Genomic DNA, 17,082 nt, shown 5'->3' on the forward strand with positions numbered 1-17,082 from the left:
TGTGTGTGTGTTTAAGCTAGTCATAACCCATTAACTTGATTTTATGACTGACTAATCAGTTTAGGTGGCAACTGCAAGCTCTCTTTGGGACATCTCCAGGGAGGCGGGGAGAACATCAGCCGTTCCTGGGAAGCAACTTTGGAAGGGAGGAGTTGGTGTTGGAGAGATGGAGACTGATATTCATACTTGATAAGGAAATTCCTACCTGAATAATGAGAGGACCACAGGAGGTGGTGGTGTGGTTCACACCATTAGCGGCTGCCAAGTCAGGCTAGAGGATGGATGCTCTGCTTGCTCTGGTTCTGTCTGTCCACACCAACCTGGCTGCCTGCCATGAGCCAGTGAGCGCTGCAGGACGGGGGTGGGGGATTAGGGATAGGTTGCCTTTCATTTTTTTTTTTTTTTAAAGAAGAGTACTGCAAGGCTGCCACAAACTGTGTATTCATACATTCCAAAGGGGGTTCTTTAAGTCTCTGCTCAGAATTTCTCACCTACAGTGTCAGGAGCTGGGCCGTGAACATATTATAGATGAAGAAACAGGCCAATCAACTGTCCGGTCTGGGATTAGACACTGGTTCTCTTGCCTTCCCAGCCCATGGCTCTCAGGGACCAAATAGAGACTTGGCTTTTGTGGGATTCTTAGAATTCTCTTTGCTGATTAGTTCTGTTTTTTTTTTTTTTTTTTGTTGGCTGCTACCAAAGACCCATTGCTGTGGTCTATGTCCTCTTACTATTTTACCTTTGCTTCTTGGGATGAAGATTCTTTTAGAAGCCAGAGCAGAGCCTGCAGACCCCATGTTTGGGTGGGGAAGATAAAGTGATCCCCGGATGTTTTTAAGAACTGAAGTGAAGGTTGGGGTGTGGGCCTCCGGCCATTGTCAAGAGCGTGGCATTGTTTTAATTGACCTTTTCAGATGGGGAAGTGGAGCTGACAGGCCAGTGCCTTGCCTGCAGTTCTCCAGCCAGTGACACAGCTGACAGGGGGCTCATGGATTTTGTAACAAGTTTCCTTAGAGTGCAGCCTGAGGTCCTTAAGGCCAAAAAAATCCTGGTTATTAGAAATGAAAGAGAAATTCAAAGATGACACTTAATAGCAGAGAGTGGGGACAGTGGTAGTGGCAGGGCGAGCATTCAGGTTTAAAATTTAAAAAAAAGTACTAAACCGGCATGCTGGAACCTTCAGGCATCTCAGGACACTTACCAAGAGCAATGTTTTTCCTTTGGTCAGTGAATCTGTCCATTCTGCCTGATCAGACATTTTTCTTGGTCTAAGTTTCTTAACTAAGCATTGCCTAACTCCTTGTTTTTGTGGAAAATCTGGAAACATGAATGAACCTTACCTCTGATACCCTGGCCCACTTTCCCTGAATGGACTCCCTCTTTTGCCTGGGTGTTGTTGAACTTCAGTATCGCTCATTATGGCGTGTTATTGTGAGCTCCTGTGAGCCTGGTGAGCTGGTGGGACTCCTGTGTGTCTGTCAGAGCCAAACCAAGTCTAGGTTTAGCTATGTCTGTATTTGAAGTTCTAAAGTCACTTAGATTGAGATGTTTTTATTTTATTTAAGCACTGTGTCCTCCTGTCAATGGCAGCATTTGGAAAGGTGTATGTTTTTTTTGGGGGGGGGGGGCAGAAAATGGTATAGGGGTGGAGACATTTTTCCCTTCTTCCCTGCTAGTTTCTTTGGCTGTTCTGAGTTATATTGATGGAAGACAGGTTAACAAGAGAAAAACAAATTTAATTTTATACATAGGGGAGGCCCATAGAAATAGGAGACTCAAAGAAGTGGCCGAAGCAAGAAGCTTTTATACCTTTTAGACAAAGAAACAATACATTTGTGAAAAATAGACAAGACGAAGGGATTTGGGTTTGGGGTAATAAATTGGTGAAGAAGTAACAAGGTTTGCTTATGTGGCCTTCTCTGCCCTAAACTCCCTGTCTGTGGTGATAAGAGTGCCTTCCTCCTTCCTGGTTCAGGGAGATTACCTTTCACGTGGGACCTCACAGAGGAGGGTCAGAGCGTCCTTCTGGCACTGGCTCTTTGTCAATACCTTTAATTCAAAATAATCAGTATGCCAATGTGACATAGTTTGGGGAAACCAGCCATTTTGGAGGAAACTGCACAACATAAAGAATAGGCAGTTTGATTCACTGTGACAAGAACACTCGGATCATAGCCTTGCACTGCGATGAGCTTCATGTCCAGCTGTGGCCTCCAGGGCACCCTGCTTTGGCCACCCTTGGGCCAGCTCATCCTCTGCCCATCCGGGTCCACTGTACCTGCAGGCTCAAAATTTGGAGACTTCCAGGGCTCACTCGAGTCTGGGCTCATCCGCCAGGTACTAAGGTTGCCCTTAATCTGGCCCTCAGACTTTCTGCCTAATATGCCTCTTCTTCTCCTCTCAGTGTCTTACCTCTTCTCACCTCTTGTTGCTTCTTGTTTTTCAAGGCAGTGTCACCCTTCACAGAACTCAGACCCTGTCTCACGGGGGATGTAAACATATAAGACACAGGCACTGCTAGCGGTGGTAGAGCAGAGTTACTGCCAGGCGGACCCGTGAGAAAGGATTAGCGGAGATGCACACAAGCACTTCAAGAGTTCCCAGCCCTAAACCCTTCCCAGCAGGAAGATTGAGGGGTGTTGGGAGGGAGAAACAGACATTCCAGGTAAAAGGAGCAGCTTCTTTTTAAGAATAACATTGCACAAAAGGGCTTATATTTTAAACATCAATATAGTAATAATGTGTTATTACTATATTGATGTTTAAATATGGCTCTATGTTAAGTGTGTTTCATATATTATCTTATTTAATTCTTACAGAAATATTATGAGAAATCCTCAAATTATAGATCTCTCTTCACCAGAATGTAAACTTCATAAGGGCCGCAGTGTTTTGGGTCATTCTTGCTCATTCACTCAATATTTGTGGGGCATTCTTGCCTGGCACTCAATATTTGTTGACTGATTCAGGAAACGGGAGTTCAGTCACATAGGTGATACTGTCCATTTTCCAAGGAAACTGAGGCCTGGAGTTAAGTGAATTGGAGACCTGATAACAGGCCTAAAGTGGGACTTGATCCCAGGCTTCTGGATTTTGTGTTCTATCAGGGGGACACATTCATATCCTTCTACCCCCCTCCTGACACCAGTCCCAGCCTTGTTACATTGCTGTGCAAAGGCATGTGAAGTGTTAGAAAATGCTGGAAAGATAAGTTGAGGGTGTGCGTATGTAGGACTTAGAATGGAATCTGAGCTATTTGGGCTTTATTCTAAATGGAATTAGGAGCCATGGAAAGTATGGTGTGTGTGTGTGTGTGTGTGTGTGTGAGAGAGAGAGAGAGAGAGAGAGAGAGAGAGAGAGAGAGAGAGAGAGAGAGGGAGAATGTGTGTGTGTTTTAACAGCTCTGAGTTTTATTTAGAAGGCTGGGAGTATGGATGAATAGATCTTTCAGTTTGGCCACTTTTTTCAAGGCCAAGTTCAAGGCCCCATGTTTCAGGAAACTGTTAGGTGGTGTTAGAACTGGGGCTGGAACTCAGGTTTTCCCAGCACTGCTGAGGGGCTGCCCTTCAGGAGTTCCTGTCTGGGAGAGACTGCCTTGTTTATGGGGATTTCCTGGGCACCTCTGGATCCTCCCCATGTTACAGTGGATGGTGTTTTAGCCTCTTTGCTGGGTTGTCTTGCCCTGCATTCAGATTGAGGGAGAAGTAGATTACTCTGGTCTTGAGGGTGGGAAGTGAAATGGAGGCCATTAACCAGCATTTAAAGCATCGTAGAGGGGTATGGGGAGAGATCTGGAGGGGAGGATGGCTGGACTGCTATTATTCAACTCAAGTTCTCCTGTGAATGAGAAAGCACCTTTGTTCAGGGGCTGCCACCCTCTGTGGGGCTGCTCCAGACTTTACAATCATCTGTAGCTCTCAGATGCTTTAGGGAGAGGGGGAATACGAAAGGAATGTGGGACTTGTTGGGCAGCCTGGGTTTAGAACAGATACTGGGTCAGGATTGATGAACAACCTGTGCTGGCTGATGCTTAACTTCCTTGTTTGTCTTGGGGCAGTGTGGAATGCTGACTTTTTGGGATTTCTTTGGGGATTTGGTTTTAATGTTAAAGCCCATCCTTCCTTTTTCCCCCAGTTTTCCTCACCCTGTGTTCACCTTGTCTGTCCTAGGGCTTGTGAACACTGATTTTGGTACGGACTTGGATTTGTGCCTTGCTTGGAGAAGTCTCTCCACCTTGATTAAACCTGTTTTCTGACCTGGGTAATTGGGATAATAATTATACACCTCTCACTGGCGTTGTTAGGGACATTCAATGAGCAAATGCCCAAGAAGAGCTTTGTATATGGAACATAGTAAGTGCTTAATAAATCTTGTTATGCAGCTGCCTGGGACTACTCTCATTCAAATAGCAAAATGGGAAAATGCCAGTCTGTGGCATACACTGAGGAGAAATTGTGCCCATCACTAGCCACCAACTGGGAGGGAGGCCTCCTTACGGCCTTTCTCTTTGGAGGTCCTGTGATTGAGACTCCACTGCAGAACCAGGAGTTGGAATTGATCCATCCTTGCCCTTTAGTGATATTTCTTGAGCATCTTCCAGGGGCCTGGCATGGTTTTAGGGACTTGGAACATCTGCCTTTGAAGGTCCGAACCATCTGCACACTGTCCAAGACTAACATGTGCTATAAGCTTCTTAGCTCGTCCTTCCTTGAGAATGGCTTTCTTTAGTCTAATTTTACATTTTCCTCCTTTTTTTTGGGGGGGGGGGGAATTAAAATATTCCTTTTTAGGTGAAATTATGGGGAGAGAAGATGGTACACCTTAAAAAATGTTCTTATTTAGCAAAATAAAGAGCTGGCAACCCTAATTAGGTTCCTTTCGATTTCTTTTCTTTGTCTACAAATGTTACCTTTTGCCAGCTCCAAACTAATCTACGGGATTATGCTTTGCTTTGAGCATTTTTGAATATCTGGGACTATAATTTCACATGGGAATATGTGGCACTATTTGCTGACCATTGAATTCTCAACAGGTACTTATAAATGTGTAAACATCTTTCTGCATTGTTTTCCCCAAGTAGCTGGCAGCTTTGGCAGTTTTATTTTGGTTGGATTTATCTGGTGGTTTCTGGTTTGTACTTTGCGTGGTTGGCTTTTATTAAATGTGTGTCCTCCAAGGGAATGGATGACAGTTAAGCATTTCTTGGCTTTCCAGGAGATGGTCAGAAATCCAAAACCACCAGTGAAATTACCGCCCCCCTCCCCTCCGCCCCGCAAACAATTCTTCCTTTCCCATCCTCCAGCTTAATCATCTGTCCCTGCTAAAAAGCCAGAAAATCATTTATTCATGCAACACCGCTGAGCCCTCTGGTTGCAGAAATAATAAGACATGGTGAGATGCAGTTCCTGCCTTAAGAGCTCAGTCTACTGGGGAAAGCAGGAAAACAAAGGTCCAGCTAGCATGGAGCTTTGGAGACTTGGCACAGGGTAGGGACAGGGCACCACTAATAAAAACCTTGTTTGATGTGAAATTGTAGGGAGGGGTGAAGTAGGCGTTCCACTCTCCTTTTGTTTCTAGTGAATGAAAGAAAAAACAAAACTACTTAGGCAAAAAGAGGAACGTTCTGGAAGGCTGCTGATGACTTTGATAATTAGGGGAGGGGCAGGGGAGCCGCTGGGCCTCAGAGGCAGTGGCATCCCTCTTTCTGCCTCTCCTGTTGCTAGGCACCGTATTCCCTCGCCCCAAAGTGGCTTTTTCACAGGGTAGGGGGCAAGGCCACCCTCCTCTGGAGCCTCGTGCCTCGGTGCCACCACCGAAGGAACTTCTCCTAAAGTTCAAACACTCCTGCCTGCAGGTCGGAGGCACAGATCACAGATCACACATCACACCCGAGGGCCTGCCTCTGGATACCTCGCTCTCCTCTGAGAAGGCTTCTGTGGTGAGCTGAGCAGCCATCCCAGAGGCTGCTTCCCAGGGTACACCATCCCTCTGAAAAGGCTCTATGAGGGCCTGGGACCAGGAGCTGGGCCCTTTCCCCAAAGGAACAATCCCGAAGAAAGAGTTGGGGCCCTTTTCAGATGTTCCATCCCTCCCTCCCTTCATCCAAGGCCTGAGTCTCCCAGATTCTCTTAGCTGCTTAACTGACTGGTCATTTCAGGAAAGCCCTGAGAAAACAGGCAAATATTAGGGCTTTGTTTTTAAACAAATATTTTCTCTGCTGAGTCAACAAAGCAAAGGTTCTGTAAATGTTGCAGGGTTTACACTCAAATTACATGCAGGGGCTGCCGCCGCCGATACCGTTACCCTGAACCATCACCCCAGTCAAAATAGAGAACATTTCCATCCCCCAGAAAATGCTTTCGTGCCCCTTTCCATTCAATAGCCTTCCCCTCTCTTCGATTTCTTATATTTGCCAGTTCTAGAACCTTATCTCAGTGGAATCACAGTACATACTCTTTTGAGCTTGGTTTCTTTTGCTCAACATAATATTTTTCATCTTCTTTATGTTGCTGTGTGTCAGCAGCTTGTTTGTTTTGATTACTGTGGGTTTAAATTTTTTTTTACTTTTTAATTACACTTGACATTCAGTATTATTTTCATATTAGTTTCAGGTGTACAACATAGTGTTTAGACAAACAATTTATGCTGTGGTGTTTTCTTTTTAAAAAACTATATCTCTTTATTGATTTCAGAGAGGAAGGGAGAGGGAGAGATAGAGACATCAATGATGAGAGAATCATCGATTGGCTGCCTCCCGCATGCCCCCCACTGGGAATCAAGCCCCGGGCATGTGCCCTTGGCCAGAATCGAACCCGGGACCCCCCCAGTCCGCAGGCCGACACTCTATCCACTGAGCCAAACGGGCTAGGGCATTGTAGTGTTTTCTTAAAAATTTTCTATCATTCTATTTAAAAAAAATATCTTTATTGTTGAACGTATTACATATGTCTACTCTTCCCCCCACATTGATTCCTTCTAGGCCCCCCCCCCCCTCACCCTAGGCCAGTGATGGGCAACCTTTTGAGCTTGGTGTGTCAAACTTCGCCAAAAAACTGAGCATAACTCGGGTAGTGTGTCACTTTGAGGAAAAAACATTATTTTGCAAATGTTTCATCCTCAGGAGCAGCAAATGTTTCATCCTTGGCATGCGGCCGCCTCAGCGGCCGCGTGTCAGAAATGGCTACGCGTGTCAGTGCTGACACGCATGTCATAGGTTCGCCATCACTGCCCTAGGCCTTCACTACCCTATTGTCTGTGTCCATGGTTATGCATATATGCATACAAGTTCTTTGGTTGATCACTGTGTTTTTTTTTTTTTTTTTACATGAACATTTTTTCATTCATTTAGAACGAATTTTGGTATAGGATGTGTATTCGTTTTCTATTGTTGCCATAACAAATGATCACCAATTTAGTGGCTTATATCAACACGAATTATGTAATTATCTCAGTCTGTAGGTCAGAAGTCTGGGTTGGCTTGGCAGGTTTCACAAGGCTGAAATCAAGGTACTGGCTGGCTGAGCTCCTAGAGAGAATAGAATGCAAGGAATCCCCTTCCGGGCTCATTCAGGTTGCTGGCCGGGTCCAGTTCCCTGTGGCTATAGAGCTGAGGTTCCGTGAGCCTCTTCTCAGTTTCTAAGGCCACCTCCATCCTCAGGGCATCACTGATGGGCCCTCTTTCTCATGCACACTTGCTGCTGCGCCTCTCCCTTCCGCCTTCTCCCGCCCTCCTCTCCCCTAGCAGCTCTCTTCCCCGGCCAGAGGGCGTTCTCTGCGTTCAAGGGTTCTTGTGGCTAGAATGGGCTCGCCTGATCTTCCAGGGTAATACCCTTATTTTAAGGTCTGTAATCCTAATTACATCTACAAAGTCCCTTTTGCCATATAATGTAAATTTTTCACAGGTTCTGGGGGTGAGGGCATTGACATTTTGGGGCAGGGGGAGGGGAGGCGGATGAGAAGTCTCCATTATTGTTCTACAACATGGTGTGAAGGAGAAATTTAACTTCTATTCCAAATATCTAGCTAGTTGTACAAACTGATTCATTCCTTCTCTATCAATTTAAATAGCCACCTTTATCATAGATGAAATTCTTCTATAGTATATATTATTTCCTTATATTCTGTTTGTTCCATTGATCTCCTTACTCTTATGTTAGTATTACAATTTAAAATTAGATATGTTTGAGATGCATTTTATAATGGTAGAGAAAACGTTTCTCTTAATACTTCTCTTTTTATTAAAAATATCTTGGCTATTCTGGCTTGTTTATTCTTTTCGATGAAGTTGAGAATTCTTTCACTAATCTCCTTAAACATTCTGTTTTCTAAATAGAAATTTTGTTGAAAATATGAATTCATTAATATGGAGAAGATTTGACATTTTATAATAGTGAATTTGCTCAAACAGAAACATGTTGAGTATTTTTAAAAGTCAAGACTTTTTTTTTGAGTAACGTTTTTTTTTTTTAAATCCATGTAAGTCTTTCAATTTTATGAGTATTATTGGATATTCTGTTAGGAGCTTTTAAGAAAAGCTATGAGAATTTTATATATACCTATGCTTACATATTTTTTCATTAAAATTTGTATTACCTGTTTTTCCCTTGAAAATCTGTGTCTGTCCCCTCAGGTTGAACAGATACAGGTTATTTTATTCCTGTGTTAGTTTAAGCCTATAAACATTACATTGTAAAGCTGTGTGAATATAATTTACCTTCCCAGGAGTCCTCTTCCTGCCTTTCTCCACATAGTGAAGTGTTCCACTTATGATCTGGAATTGAACAAAAAACGTGTTTTTTAAAATACTGGTTGGTTTGAAAGACAAGAGTGAGTCATTCTGAGGTGAGTCAGGTCTTAATGTGAATATCCAGGGAAACAGGGCTTTAGAGTTGGCTGTATCGAAAATTCTAAACAGTTACTCAGCAGAGATAAAGCTGCAACAGCAGAATACAGCTATTTTGTCCCCCTCGCAAATAAAGAAAAACACAAATTGCTTTATGAAATCATGTCAGGAAGTTTTCTTCATGCTTGCTTTACAGGGTCAGTAGCAGTTTTCTTAGGTTGGACCTTGGCTTTGCAGGGCTTTGCTCTGTTTGTTAATGGAATAAGTAGGATAGAAACGGAAGGTTCTGTGTTTATGGGGAAGCTATGGAGCAATGACCTAGTTTCTAGTTGTCCTACTGCGAGCACTAAGAGATGCTTGGGGGAGATGTGGCTGGGTTCACTCAGCATGACCTGTGGCCCCACATTCTATCCAAAATATGCTGCAGAAGTAATTCCAAGAGAACTTCTAACCCTGATTGCAGATATTACTCATCTCTGTGTGTTAGATATTGTGTGGGTTAGAAAGAGGCATGATGCTCGGGGGTGGGAATAGAGTAGTGCAAGAAAGGTGGGGATATCCAGTCCCTGGGCAGAGACTCTGCACACCAAGGTTTGGGGCAACAGCCCTCAAATCTACCACTCTCACACACAATAAAGGCTATATCTTTCACCGAGTAGAAGATAATATTTCACATGTTGCACCTAGGTTACTATTCTGTCTCAAACTTTATTCTCCCAACTAGAGGCCCAGTGCACAAAATTTGTGCGGGGGAGGTGGGGAGGGGTTCCCTCAGCCCAGCCTGTACCCTCTCCAATCCGGGACACCTTGGACATCCCTCTCACAATCTGGGACTGCTGGCTCCTAACTGCTCACCTGCCTGCCTGCCTGATCGCCCCTAACTGCCCCCCCTGCCAGCCTGGTCACCCTCAACTGCCCCCCGTGCTGGCCTGGTTGCCCCTCACTGCCCCCCTCTGCTGGCCTGGTTGCCCATGCAGCCTGCTGTTCAGTCGTTTGGTCATCCCTCACTAACCCCCCTGCCAGTCTTGTCACCCCATGCAGCCTGCTGTTCGGTCAGTACTGTGAGGGTGTTCTGACCAATTTGCATATTACCCTTTTATTAATATAGATAGAACTTTCTCAGGGCTGGTGATATTCTATATCTGTCAAGTAATGCAGCCACCTGTGACTACTGAGCACTTGAAATGTGGCGGGAGTGACTGAGGACCTGAAGCTTTCCACTGAGTTTAGTTTTAGTTATTGTATTTATTTATTTTTAAATATGTTTTTATTAATTTTTTTTTGTGAGAGAGAGGAAGGGAGAGGGACAGAGAGATAGAAACATCAGTGATGAGAGAGAAACATTGATTGGCTGCTTCCCACTGGGGATCGAGCCCACAACCCAGGCATATCCCCTGACAAGGAATCGAACTGGTGACCTCTTGGTTCATGGGTCAGCATTCAACCACTGAGCCACATCGGCTGGGCAGTTTTAGTCATTTTAGATTAAAATGTAAATAGCCACATGCATAAGGCAGGCCTCAGGATTCTCTCAAACCAGTGGCTCCCACGTCTTGTCCTGTGATTCCTTGGGCTCTGGCCTCTTCCATTTGGTGTTGGCTTCATCCTCAGGCTGAAGTTGGGGGCTGCACATCTGCACGTGCGGTGTTGCGATTCACAGCCACACTTCTACACTGGCCGGTGCCTCACGTGGCAGACAGGTTTGCTCCTGGAAGCTTATTCAGAAGAGTGAGAACAGTGTTCCCAGAGCCTCTAACTAACATCTCCGTAAGTTTCAGGGGCCAAAACTGAGTCCCACACCCAGTCCTGAACCAGTCCCTGGCAGGGAGATAGGGTTTGCTCATCAGACCCTCAGGAACTAGGGCTGGGATGGGCTCCCAATAAGGACAATAGCTCTGGGGGGAAGGGGGTGCTAACAGAAACACAACTGGGGTTCATTAGGCTACTTTGAAGGCTCCAGGATGGTTCACTGTAGCAAAATGGGTAGTGTTGAACTTTCTGAGTTATAAACACCACTGATAGATATTCAGGGCCAACTTTCAAGTTTTTGCAGTAAAAGTTGAACCTGTTTTTAGTTTTCACAGTGGCACCATGCTATCATACTAGAATCCAATGAATTCTCACTAGCCACTTACTTTAGAAAATGTATTTCCTGAGCTTGTTATCATTTGTGTGCTGTTCAGTTGAGTAATGGTTGTTGGGTGTCTAGGCCAGAGTCCACTCCTCTCCCTCCTGCCAAGTAGTGATATTATTGATTAAATAATAAGCTAAAGTAGGTCTGGCATGTGGTCATCTATGGTTACTTATTAAAAACAAAACAAATAACCCTTTACTTTTAGGATTGGGTCTTTTTGGCACTCCATAAGAGAGGACATTCATGTGGCTAATGTCTTTATGTAAAAGCACACATCATTAGTCATCAGGAAAATGCTAATTAAAACCACAATGAGATACCACATTGGTTAAAATGAAAAAGACTGATAATACCTACTATTGACAAATGTTAGCAGTTTATACTCCCAACACACTGCTATTGAGAGTAAAACTTGTATTATCTACAAAAACTGTATAGTACCCTGTGACCCAGCGATTCTACCCCTGGGTTATGTACTCAAAAGAAATGCAGACATATATTCATTGGAAGACACATGCAAAAATGTTTGTAACAACTTTATTCATAATTACCTCAAACTGGAAACAACCCAACATCCATCAGTAGAAGGGATAAATTCTAGTATAAATCATGCAATGAAACACTGCACAGCAACAAGATAAATCAACTATTGATACATACAGTAACATTAGTGAGTCTTACACATACAATGTTTAAGGAAAGAAACCAGACTCAAGAATTCCCAGTGTGACTGAGAGGTTCAGGAACAGATAAACCTAATCTATAGTTGAGAGATCAAAATAGTGGTGAAGGTAGATAAACCTAATCTATAGTTTAGAGATCAAAATAGTGGTGAAGGTAGTGTTTACAGGAGACAAAGGCAATATATGATAATGTGCTATATATTGACTTGGATGGAGGTTACATGGGTTAAAAATTCACTGATCTGAGCACCCACGATTACTGTATATAATGCACATTACTGTATTTTACTTCAGTGACAATGTTAAAAGAAATAAATTTGGCCTTTCCAAGGAAATGGGTTAGGACATCCCTATTACATCCTGGTGCACGGATTCATGCACATTGAAAGGAAATTAATTAGAAGGTGCCCGGCCAGGTGGGACTGGGCTAGATGGGCTGGACATGTCCTGGCGTGTCCCTCCAGCAGGTGGGGTCCCTCGGCCTGGCCTGCAGGGATCAGGCTGAAACCGGCTCTCTGACATCCCCCGAGGGGTCCCAGAGTGTGAGAGAGCACTCTGCAAAGTTGCTGTTGTACAGGGTGTGGGACGCAAACACAAGTGTGCAGTAAACCAGATTTGGGGCTGACAGTGCCCCAGCAACAACATAACCCACGGCTGAAGGTGGAATTGCATAGCCCGGCAAGGAATCAGGCTCCCACCTCTCTGGTTTCAGGGTGTGTCACCTGAGAACTGCCGCTGCCTAATCCCTGCAGCTTGGCAGCTCCTGCATTGAGTGTCTGCCCCCTGGTGGCCAGTGCGCATCATAGCTACTAGTTGGATGGTAGGAGGGACAATTAGCATATTAGCCTTTTATATATGTAGATTGTAAAGTTAAGAATTTAGTTCTTTAGTCGCAGAAGCTGTATTTCAAATGTTTAATAGCCACAGTGGCTAGTGACTTCCATATTGGGTAGTTCAGAATAGATCATTCCCATCATCACAGAACGTTGTAAGGGACGGGGCTGCTTTCCCAGTTGCATTTAAGATGAATTCCAAGACCTGATGGCCCTCAAGATCTCAGCTCATCTATCTAATGGAGCCCTTACTACTCTTCCAGCCTCACTTCTGTTCCCCACCCACCTGACAGTTCTTGAACTGTGAAGCTTGGAGCCTTTGCATATACTGTTCTCCTTGCCTGGACACCTACCTATACTCTTCACTGGACTAATGACCGATTTTCCGGATCTTAGCTTAACTATCACTTTTAAGAGAAACCTGCCTTCCTCCTACAGTTTATGTTATATTCTCCTTTACATGCTTCCTTATACCCTCTACTTTTTTTTTTTTTACTTTTTCTTTTTATGAAGGAAAATCTGTTAACTCTAATACATGTGTGATTATTTATTTAATGTTCATTTCGCTAATAGACAGTAAGCTTCTCAAAGATGGGAATAGTGATTGTCCTTTCTCAGTCAACCCCCTTGTCCAGAGCCTAGCACAGGATAAATGCTATATAAATATTAAAATTGGAGTATTCTGAGGTACCTGTGTGTTGAGTGAGTGTGAAAATTTCATCAAAAGAGGCATTGATTTAAAACCAGTTAAGAGACCCTGCCTGGTAGACCGTTATTTATGATACTTTTTGCTGGGAATATGAGTTTCAGGATGTACATTTTACAAGGGCAGTACAGAGCCAGACTTGTCAACTGGTTTTAGCATCACCAACTTGACTTTGGTGTTCTGTGTGGTTGGGGGCTAATGAGACTATAAGTTGGGACAGAATAATTTAAAGTTGATGGATGAAGGAGAGTGGATGGACTGGGACAGCCCTAGGTTTATGGCAGGCTGGTGAAACAGCTGAGGTGGAGTGGCAGGGTGATCTGTTTTTTCTTGTCCTGTTTTGATACCTAAGTAGAAAAGTCTTGGGCCTAATGCTTCAGACTTCTCCGGAGGCCTTTTGAAGGATTTTGAGTAAGTTTCCTAATAAAATCCCTACTCTTCTCCTCCTGCATTTTTCCTTTTCCCCTCAAGGGGAAAAAAAAGAAAGAAAGAAAAACAATGAAAAATTGGAGTCCCCAGAATGAGTCTGACTTTGGATTCTTATCCTGGCTGACTTCCTGTGGGGAGTAGGAAGGAGTCAGCTTTGAGAATTGTTTTCTCTGGTCTCAGTTTGGAACTGATTCTCCCCCTAGCATTCCAGAGTTGATCTTGGATCACTGACTGCATTTAGAGTCTTCGGAAAGGATTTTATTTAAAAAAAATAAAACCACCAAAAACCAAAAAAGGAAACTAATTTGCTTTCAAGATTTCAAGTAGTACCCAGATAAGGTATGAAGGTAAAGCCCTCTGCTGCCCATTTCAGCTGCCCCGAGCCCACTCCTGTTGGTAGTTTTTGCTCTATTCCTATAAGTTAGTTACACAATTTCCTGTGCATACGCACAATGACCAATAAAAACCACAATGACCTGGATCTGCTTTCCTTCAAACGTGCTTGTTTCAAAGTCTACTTGGTGCATTTGTATTTTTTTTGCTCTTGCTTCCTTGGGTGTAGATAGGCAGCCCAAGACACCTCCCAACAGCTGGACCTTGAATTATTTTAGGAACGTAGTGAAACTGCTGAGAGCCACTGTGACAGCTGTGAAACCTGCAGCTGTGAAACTCTCTATTTATCTTTTAGTTTTTGCATCATTATCAAAACTGAAAGGGCAGGGGAGTGAGTGCTCGGTGCTGGGCAGAATATCACATACTGTAGTGATTTAACTGGGTGCTGGCCTTTGGCCTCTGTCGTGGCCCTTCAGAATGTAGTTGAGCCAGTCAGGCCATCTGGGTTTGATTCCAGCTCTACCACTTTCTGTGTGACCATGGTTAGTAGCTTAACCCCTCTTTGCCTCATTTTCCCTATATGTCAAATGGGGATACAATCATACCTATTTCATGGGGCTTCTTGTAAGAATAAAATGACTTGTAAGAATAAAATAAAACAATCACCTTCCTCAGGTTTGTCTTTATTGGAAAGACCTCAATTCTCCAAAGCTCTCTGGTTTATGAGGAGCACATATGGAATCCAGAGAATCATGCACTTCAGTGGATTATTATGAGAATTGAAATTAAAGGAGATTGTATGATAAAGGCCACATTTCAACTAGTAAAGTCTGTAGTTGGTGCTCAAGCCTATTGTCATTATGTTAAATTATTATCACTTGCATTTAATAATTTCATCTTATAAATAGACCACCCAGTTAAAAAAATGGACTCAACAATGGAGCCTTCTGTGTTCTAAGGCAGAGGTAAAGAGCATTCTTCCCTATAATGAGAATGTAACTGACGAATCTTATTTATTTATTTTTAAAATATATTTTATTGATTTTTTACAGAGAGGAAGAGAGAGGGATAGAGAGTTAGAAATATCGATGAGAGAGAAACATCGATCAGCTGCCTCTTGCACACCCGCTACTGGGGATGTGCCCGCAACCAAGGTACATGCCCTTGACTGGAATCGAACCTGGGACCTTTGAGTCCGCAGGCCGACGCTCTATCCACTGAGCCAAACCGGTTTCGGCTGACGAATCTTATTTAGAAATGAAAAGCCTGGGTTGGCAATTCACTTTCCCCTGTGACGTGATGATACCAAGAAAAAGCAGAAATAGAAGCACATGAAAACATGTGATGTTTGCCCACATAACAGTAAGAGCTCACTCTTGGTTTCTAGAGGAGTATAACTCCCCCCCACCCCCCCAATTCTGACGTTAATAATTTTTATTATAGTTGTAAGCACAGAGAAAATATTTTGTTTTTGAGTTCTTCAGTTAAGCCCTTAAAAGAGTCTTGTTTTGATAACATTGATTAAATGTTACTTAAAATAGTAAATAAAATGGTATGATATTGGTATAAAAACAGTTATATAGATCAATGGAACAGAATAGAAAGCCCAGAAATAAACCCATGCCTATAGGGTCAATTAATGTATGACAAAGGAGCCAAGATATACACTGGGGGGAAGGACAGTCCCTTCAATAAATGATGCTGGGAAAACTGGACAGCCACATGCAAAAGCATGAAACTCAACCACTCTCTTATACCATACACAAAAATTAACTCAAAATGGATTAAAGGCTTCAATGTAAGAGCTAAAACCACATAATTCCTAGAAGGAAACAGCCAGTAAGCTTCTTTACGTAGATCTTGGTGATGAGCATTTGAAACTGATACCAGAAAGGAAAGCAACAAAAGCAAATAAATAAATTAATGGAACTAGATCATAGTACAAAGGGTCTGTACAGCAAAGAAAACCATCAACGGCCTTCGGAATGGGAGAAAATATTTGCAAATCATACATCTGAGAAGGGGCAAATATCCAAATTGTATGAAGAACTCATACAACTCAAAGCAGAAAAAACAAATAATCTGATTAAAAATGGACAGAGATCTGATGAAAAGATGCTCAACATCACTAATCATCAGGGAAATGCAAATCAAAACCACAATAAGTTATCACCTGTTAGAATGGATATTATAAAAAAGACAAGAAATAACAAGTGTTGGTGAGCACATAGAGAAAAGGGAACGCTCGTGCACTGTTGGTGGGAATATAAATTGGTGCCGCCGCTATGAAAAACAGTATGGAGGTTCCTCAAAAAAGCAATTCCACTTTTGATTATTTAAAGAAAACAAAAACACCAACTTGAAAAGGTGTATGCACCCCCTGTTCATTGCAGTTCATTGCAGTTATTTACAGTAGCCAATATAGGGAAACAGCCTAAATGTCCATCAATGGATGAGTGGATAAAGAATACTGTTCAGCTATAAAAAAGAACGAAATCTTGAAGTTTGCAACAACATGGATGGACCTCAGAGTGAAGTAAGTCAGACAGAGAAAAACAAACACTATATAATCTCTCTTATATGTGGAATCTAAAATCTACCAACAAACCAACCCAAGCTTATACTGTTGTAGTGTAACCCCCATCTTACAAAGGACGCCTCTAAAAGTCGAATTATGGAGTCATTTATTAAAGGCCGGCGGCATACCAGGGGCTAAAGCTCCAAATCTCCCAGCCCCGAACAGCTTGCCACATCTGGCTTATATTGGCAGAATATCACAAAGGTATCGATTACATACTTGGGTCTGGAATGAGGAACCTGTTTCGCGAAAAGCATTTTTACAGAAGTGAAACTGAGCAAGTTAGTTATCTAAAGTATCTATGAATCACTGAATCAACAGAAACACATTATCTGGGACCACTGGGACAATTTAGAATAATTGTGCTGTCCAGATTCCAGGACCACTGAGTAAACCAGAATGCATTATCTGTAGCTACTGAGACAATTTAGGATAATTGATCTGTCCTGGGTCCCAGAAGAATGTGCTTCGATGACCAGTGAGATCACAATCAATGGGACATTCAAACCATCATCAATGGAGTATTGAGATAGCATACATAAGT

General features: G+C 43.0%; 1 protein-coding gene across 1 annotated transcript in view; it reads left to right on the forward strand.

Moving 5' to 3' along the window:
* Positions 1-2,187: 2,187 nt before the first annotated feature.
* Positions 2,188-17,082, forward strand: part of TRANK1 (tetratricopeptide repeat and ankyrin repeat containing 1) — a 75,284-nt gene continuing 60,389 nt past the window's right edge. Inside the window, 2 exon segments of the mRNA XM_054708137.1 lie at positions 2,188-2,337; positions 2,571-2,665. Of these exon segments, the coding sequence (XP_054564112.1) occupies positions 2,188-2,337; positions 2,571-2,665 (245 nt within the window).

The sequence above is a fragment of the Eptesicus fuscus genome, chromosome 18 (genome assembly GCF_027574615.1).
Source record: "Eptesicus fuscus isolate TK198812 chromosome 18, DD_ASM_mEF_20220401, whole genome shotgun sequence".
Lineage (NCBI taxonomy): Eukaryota > Metazoa > Chordata > Mammalia > Chiroptera > Vespertilionidae > Eptesicus > Eptesicus fuscus.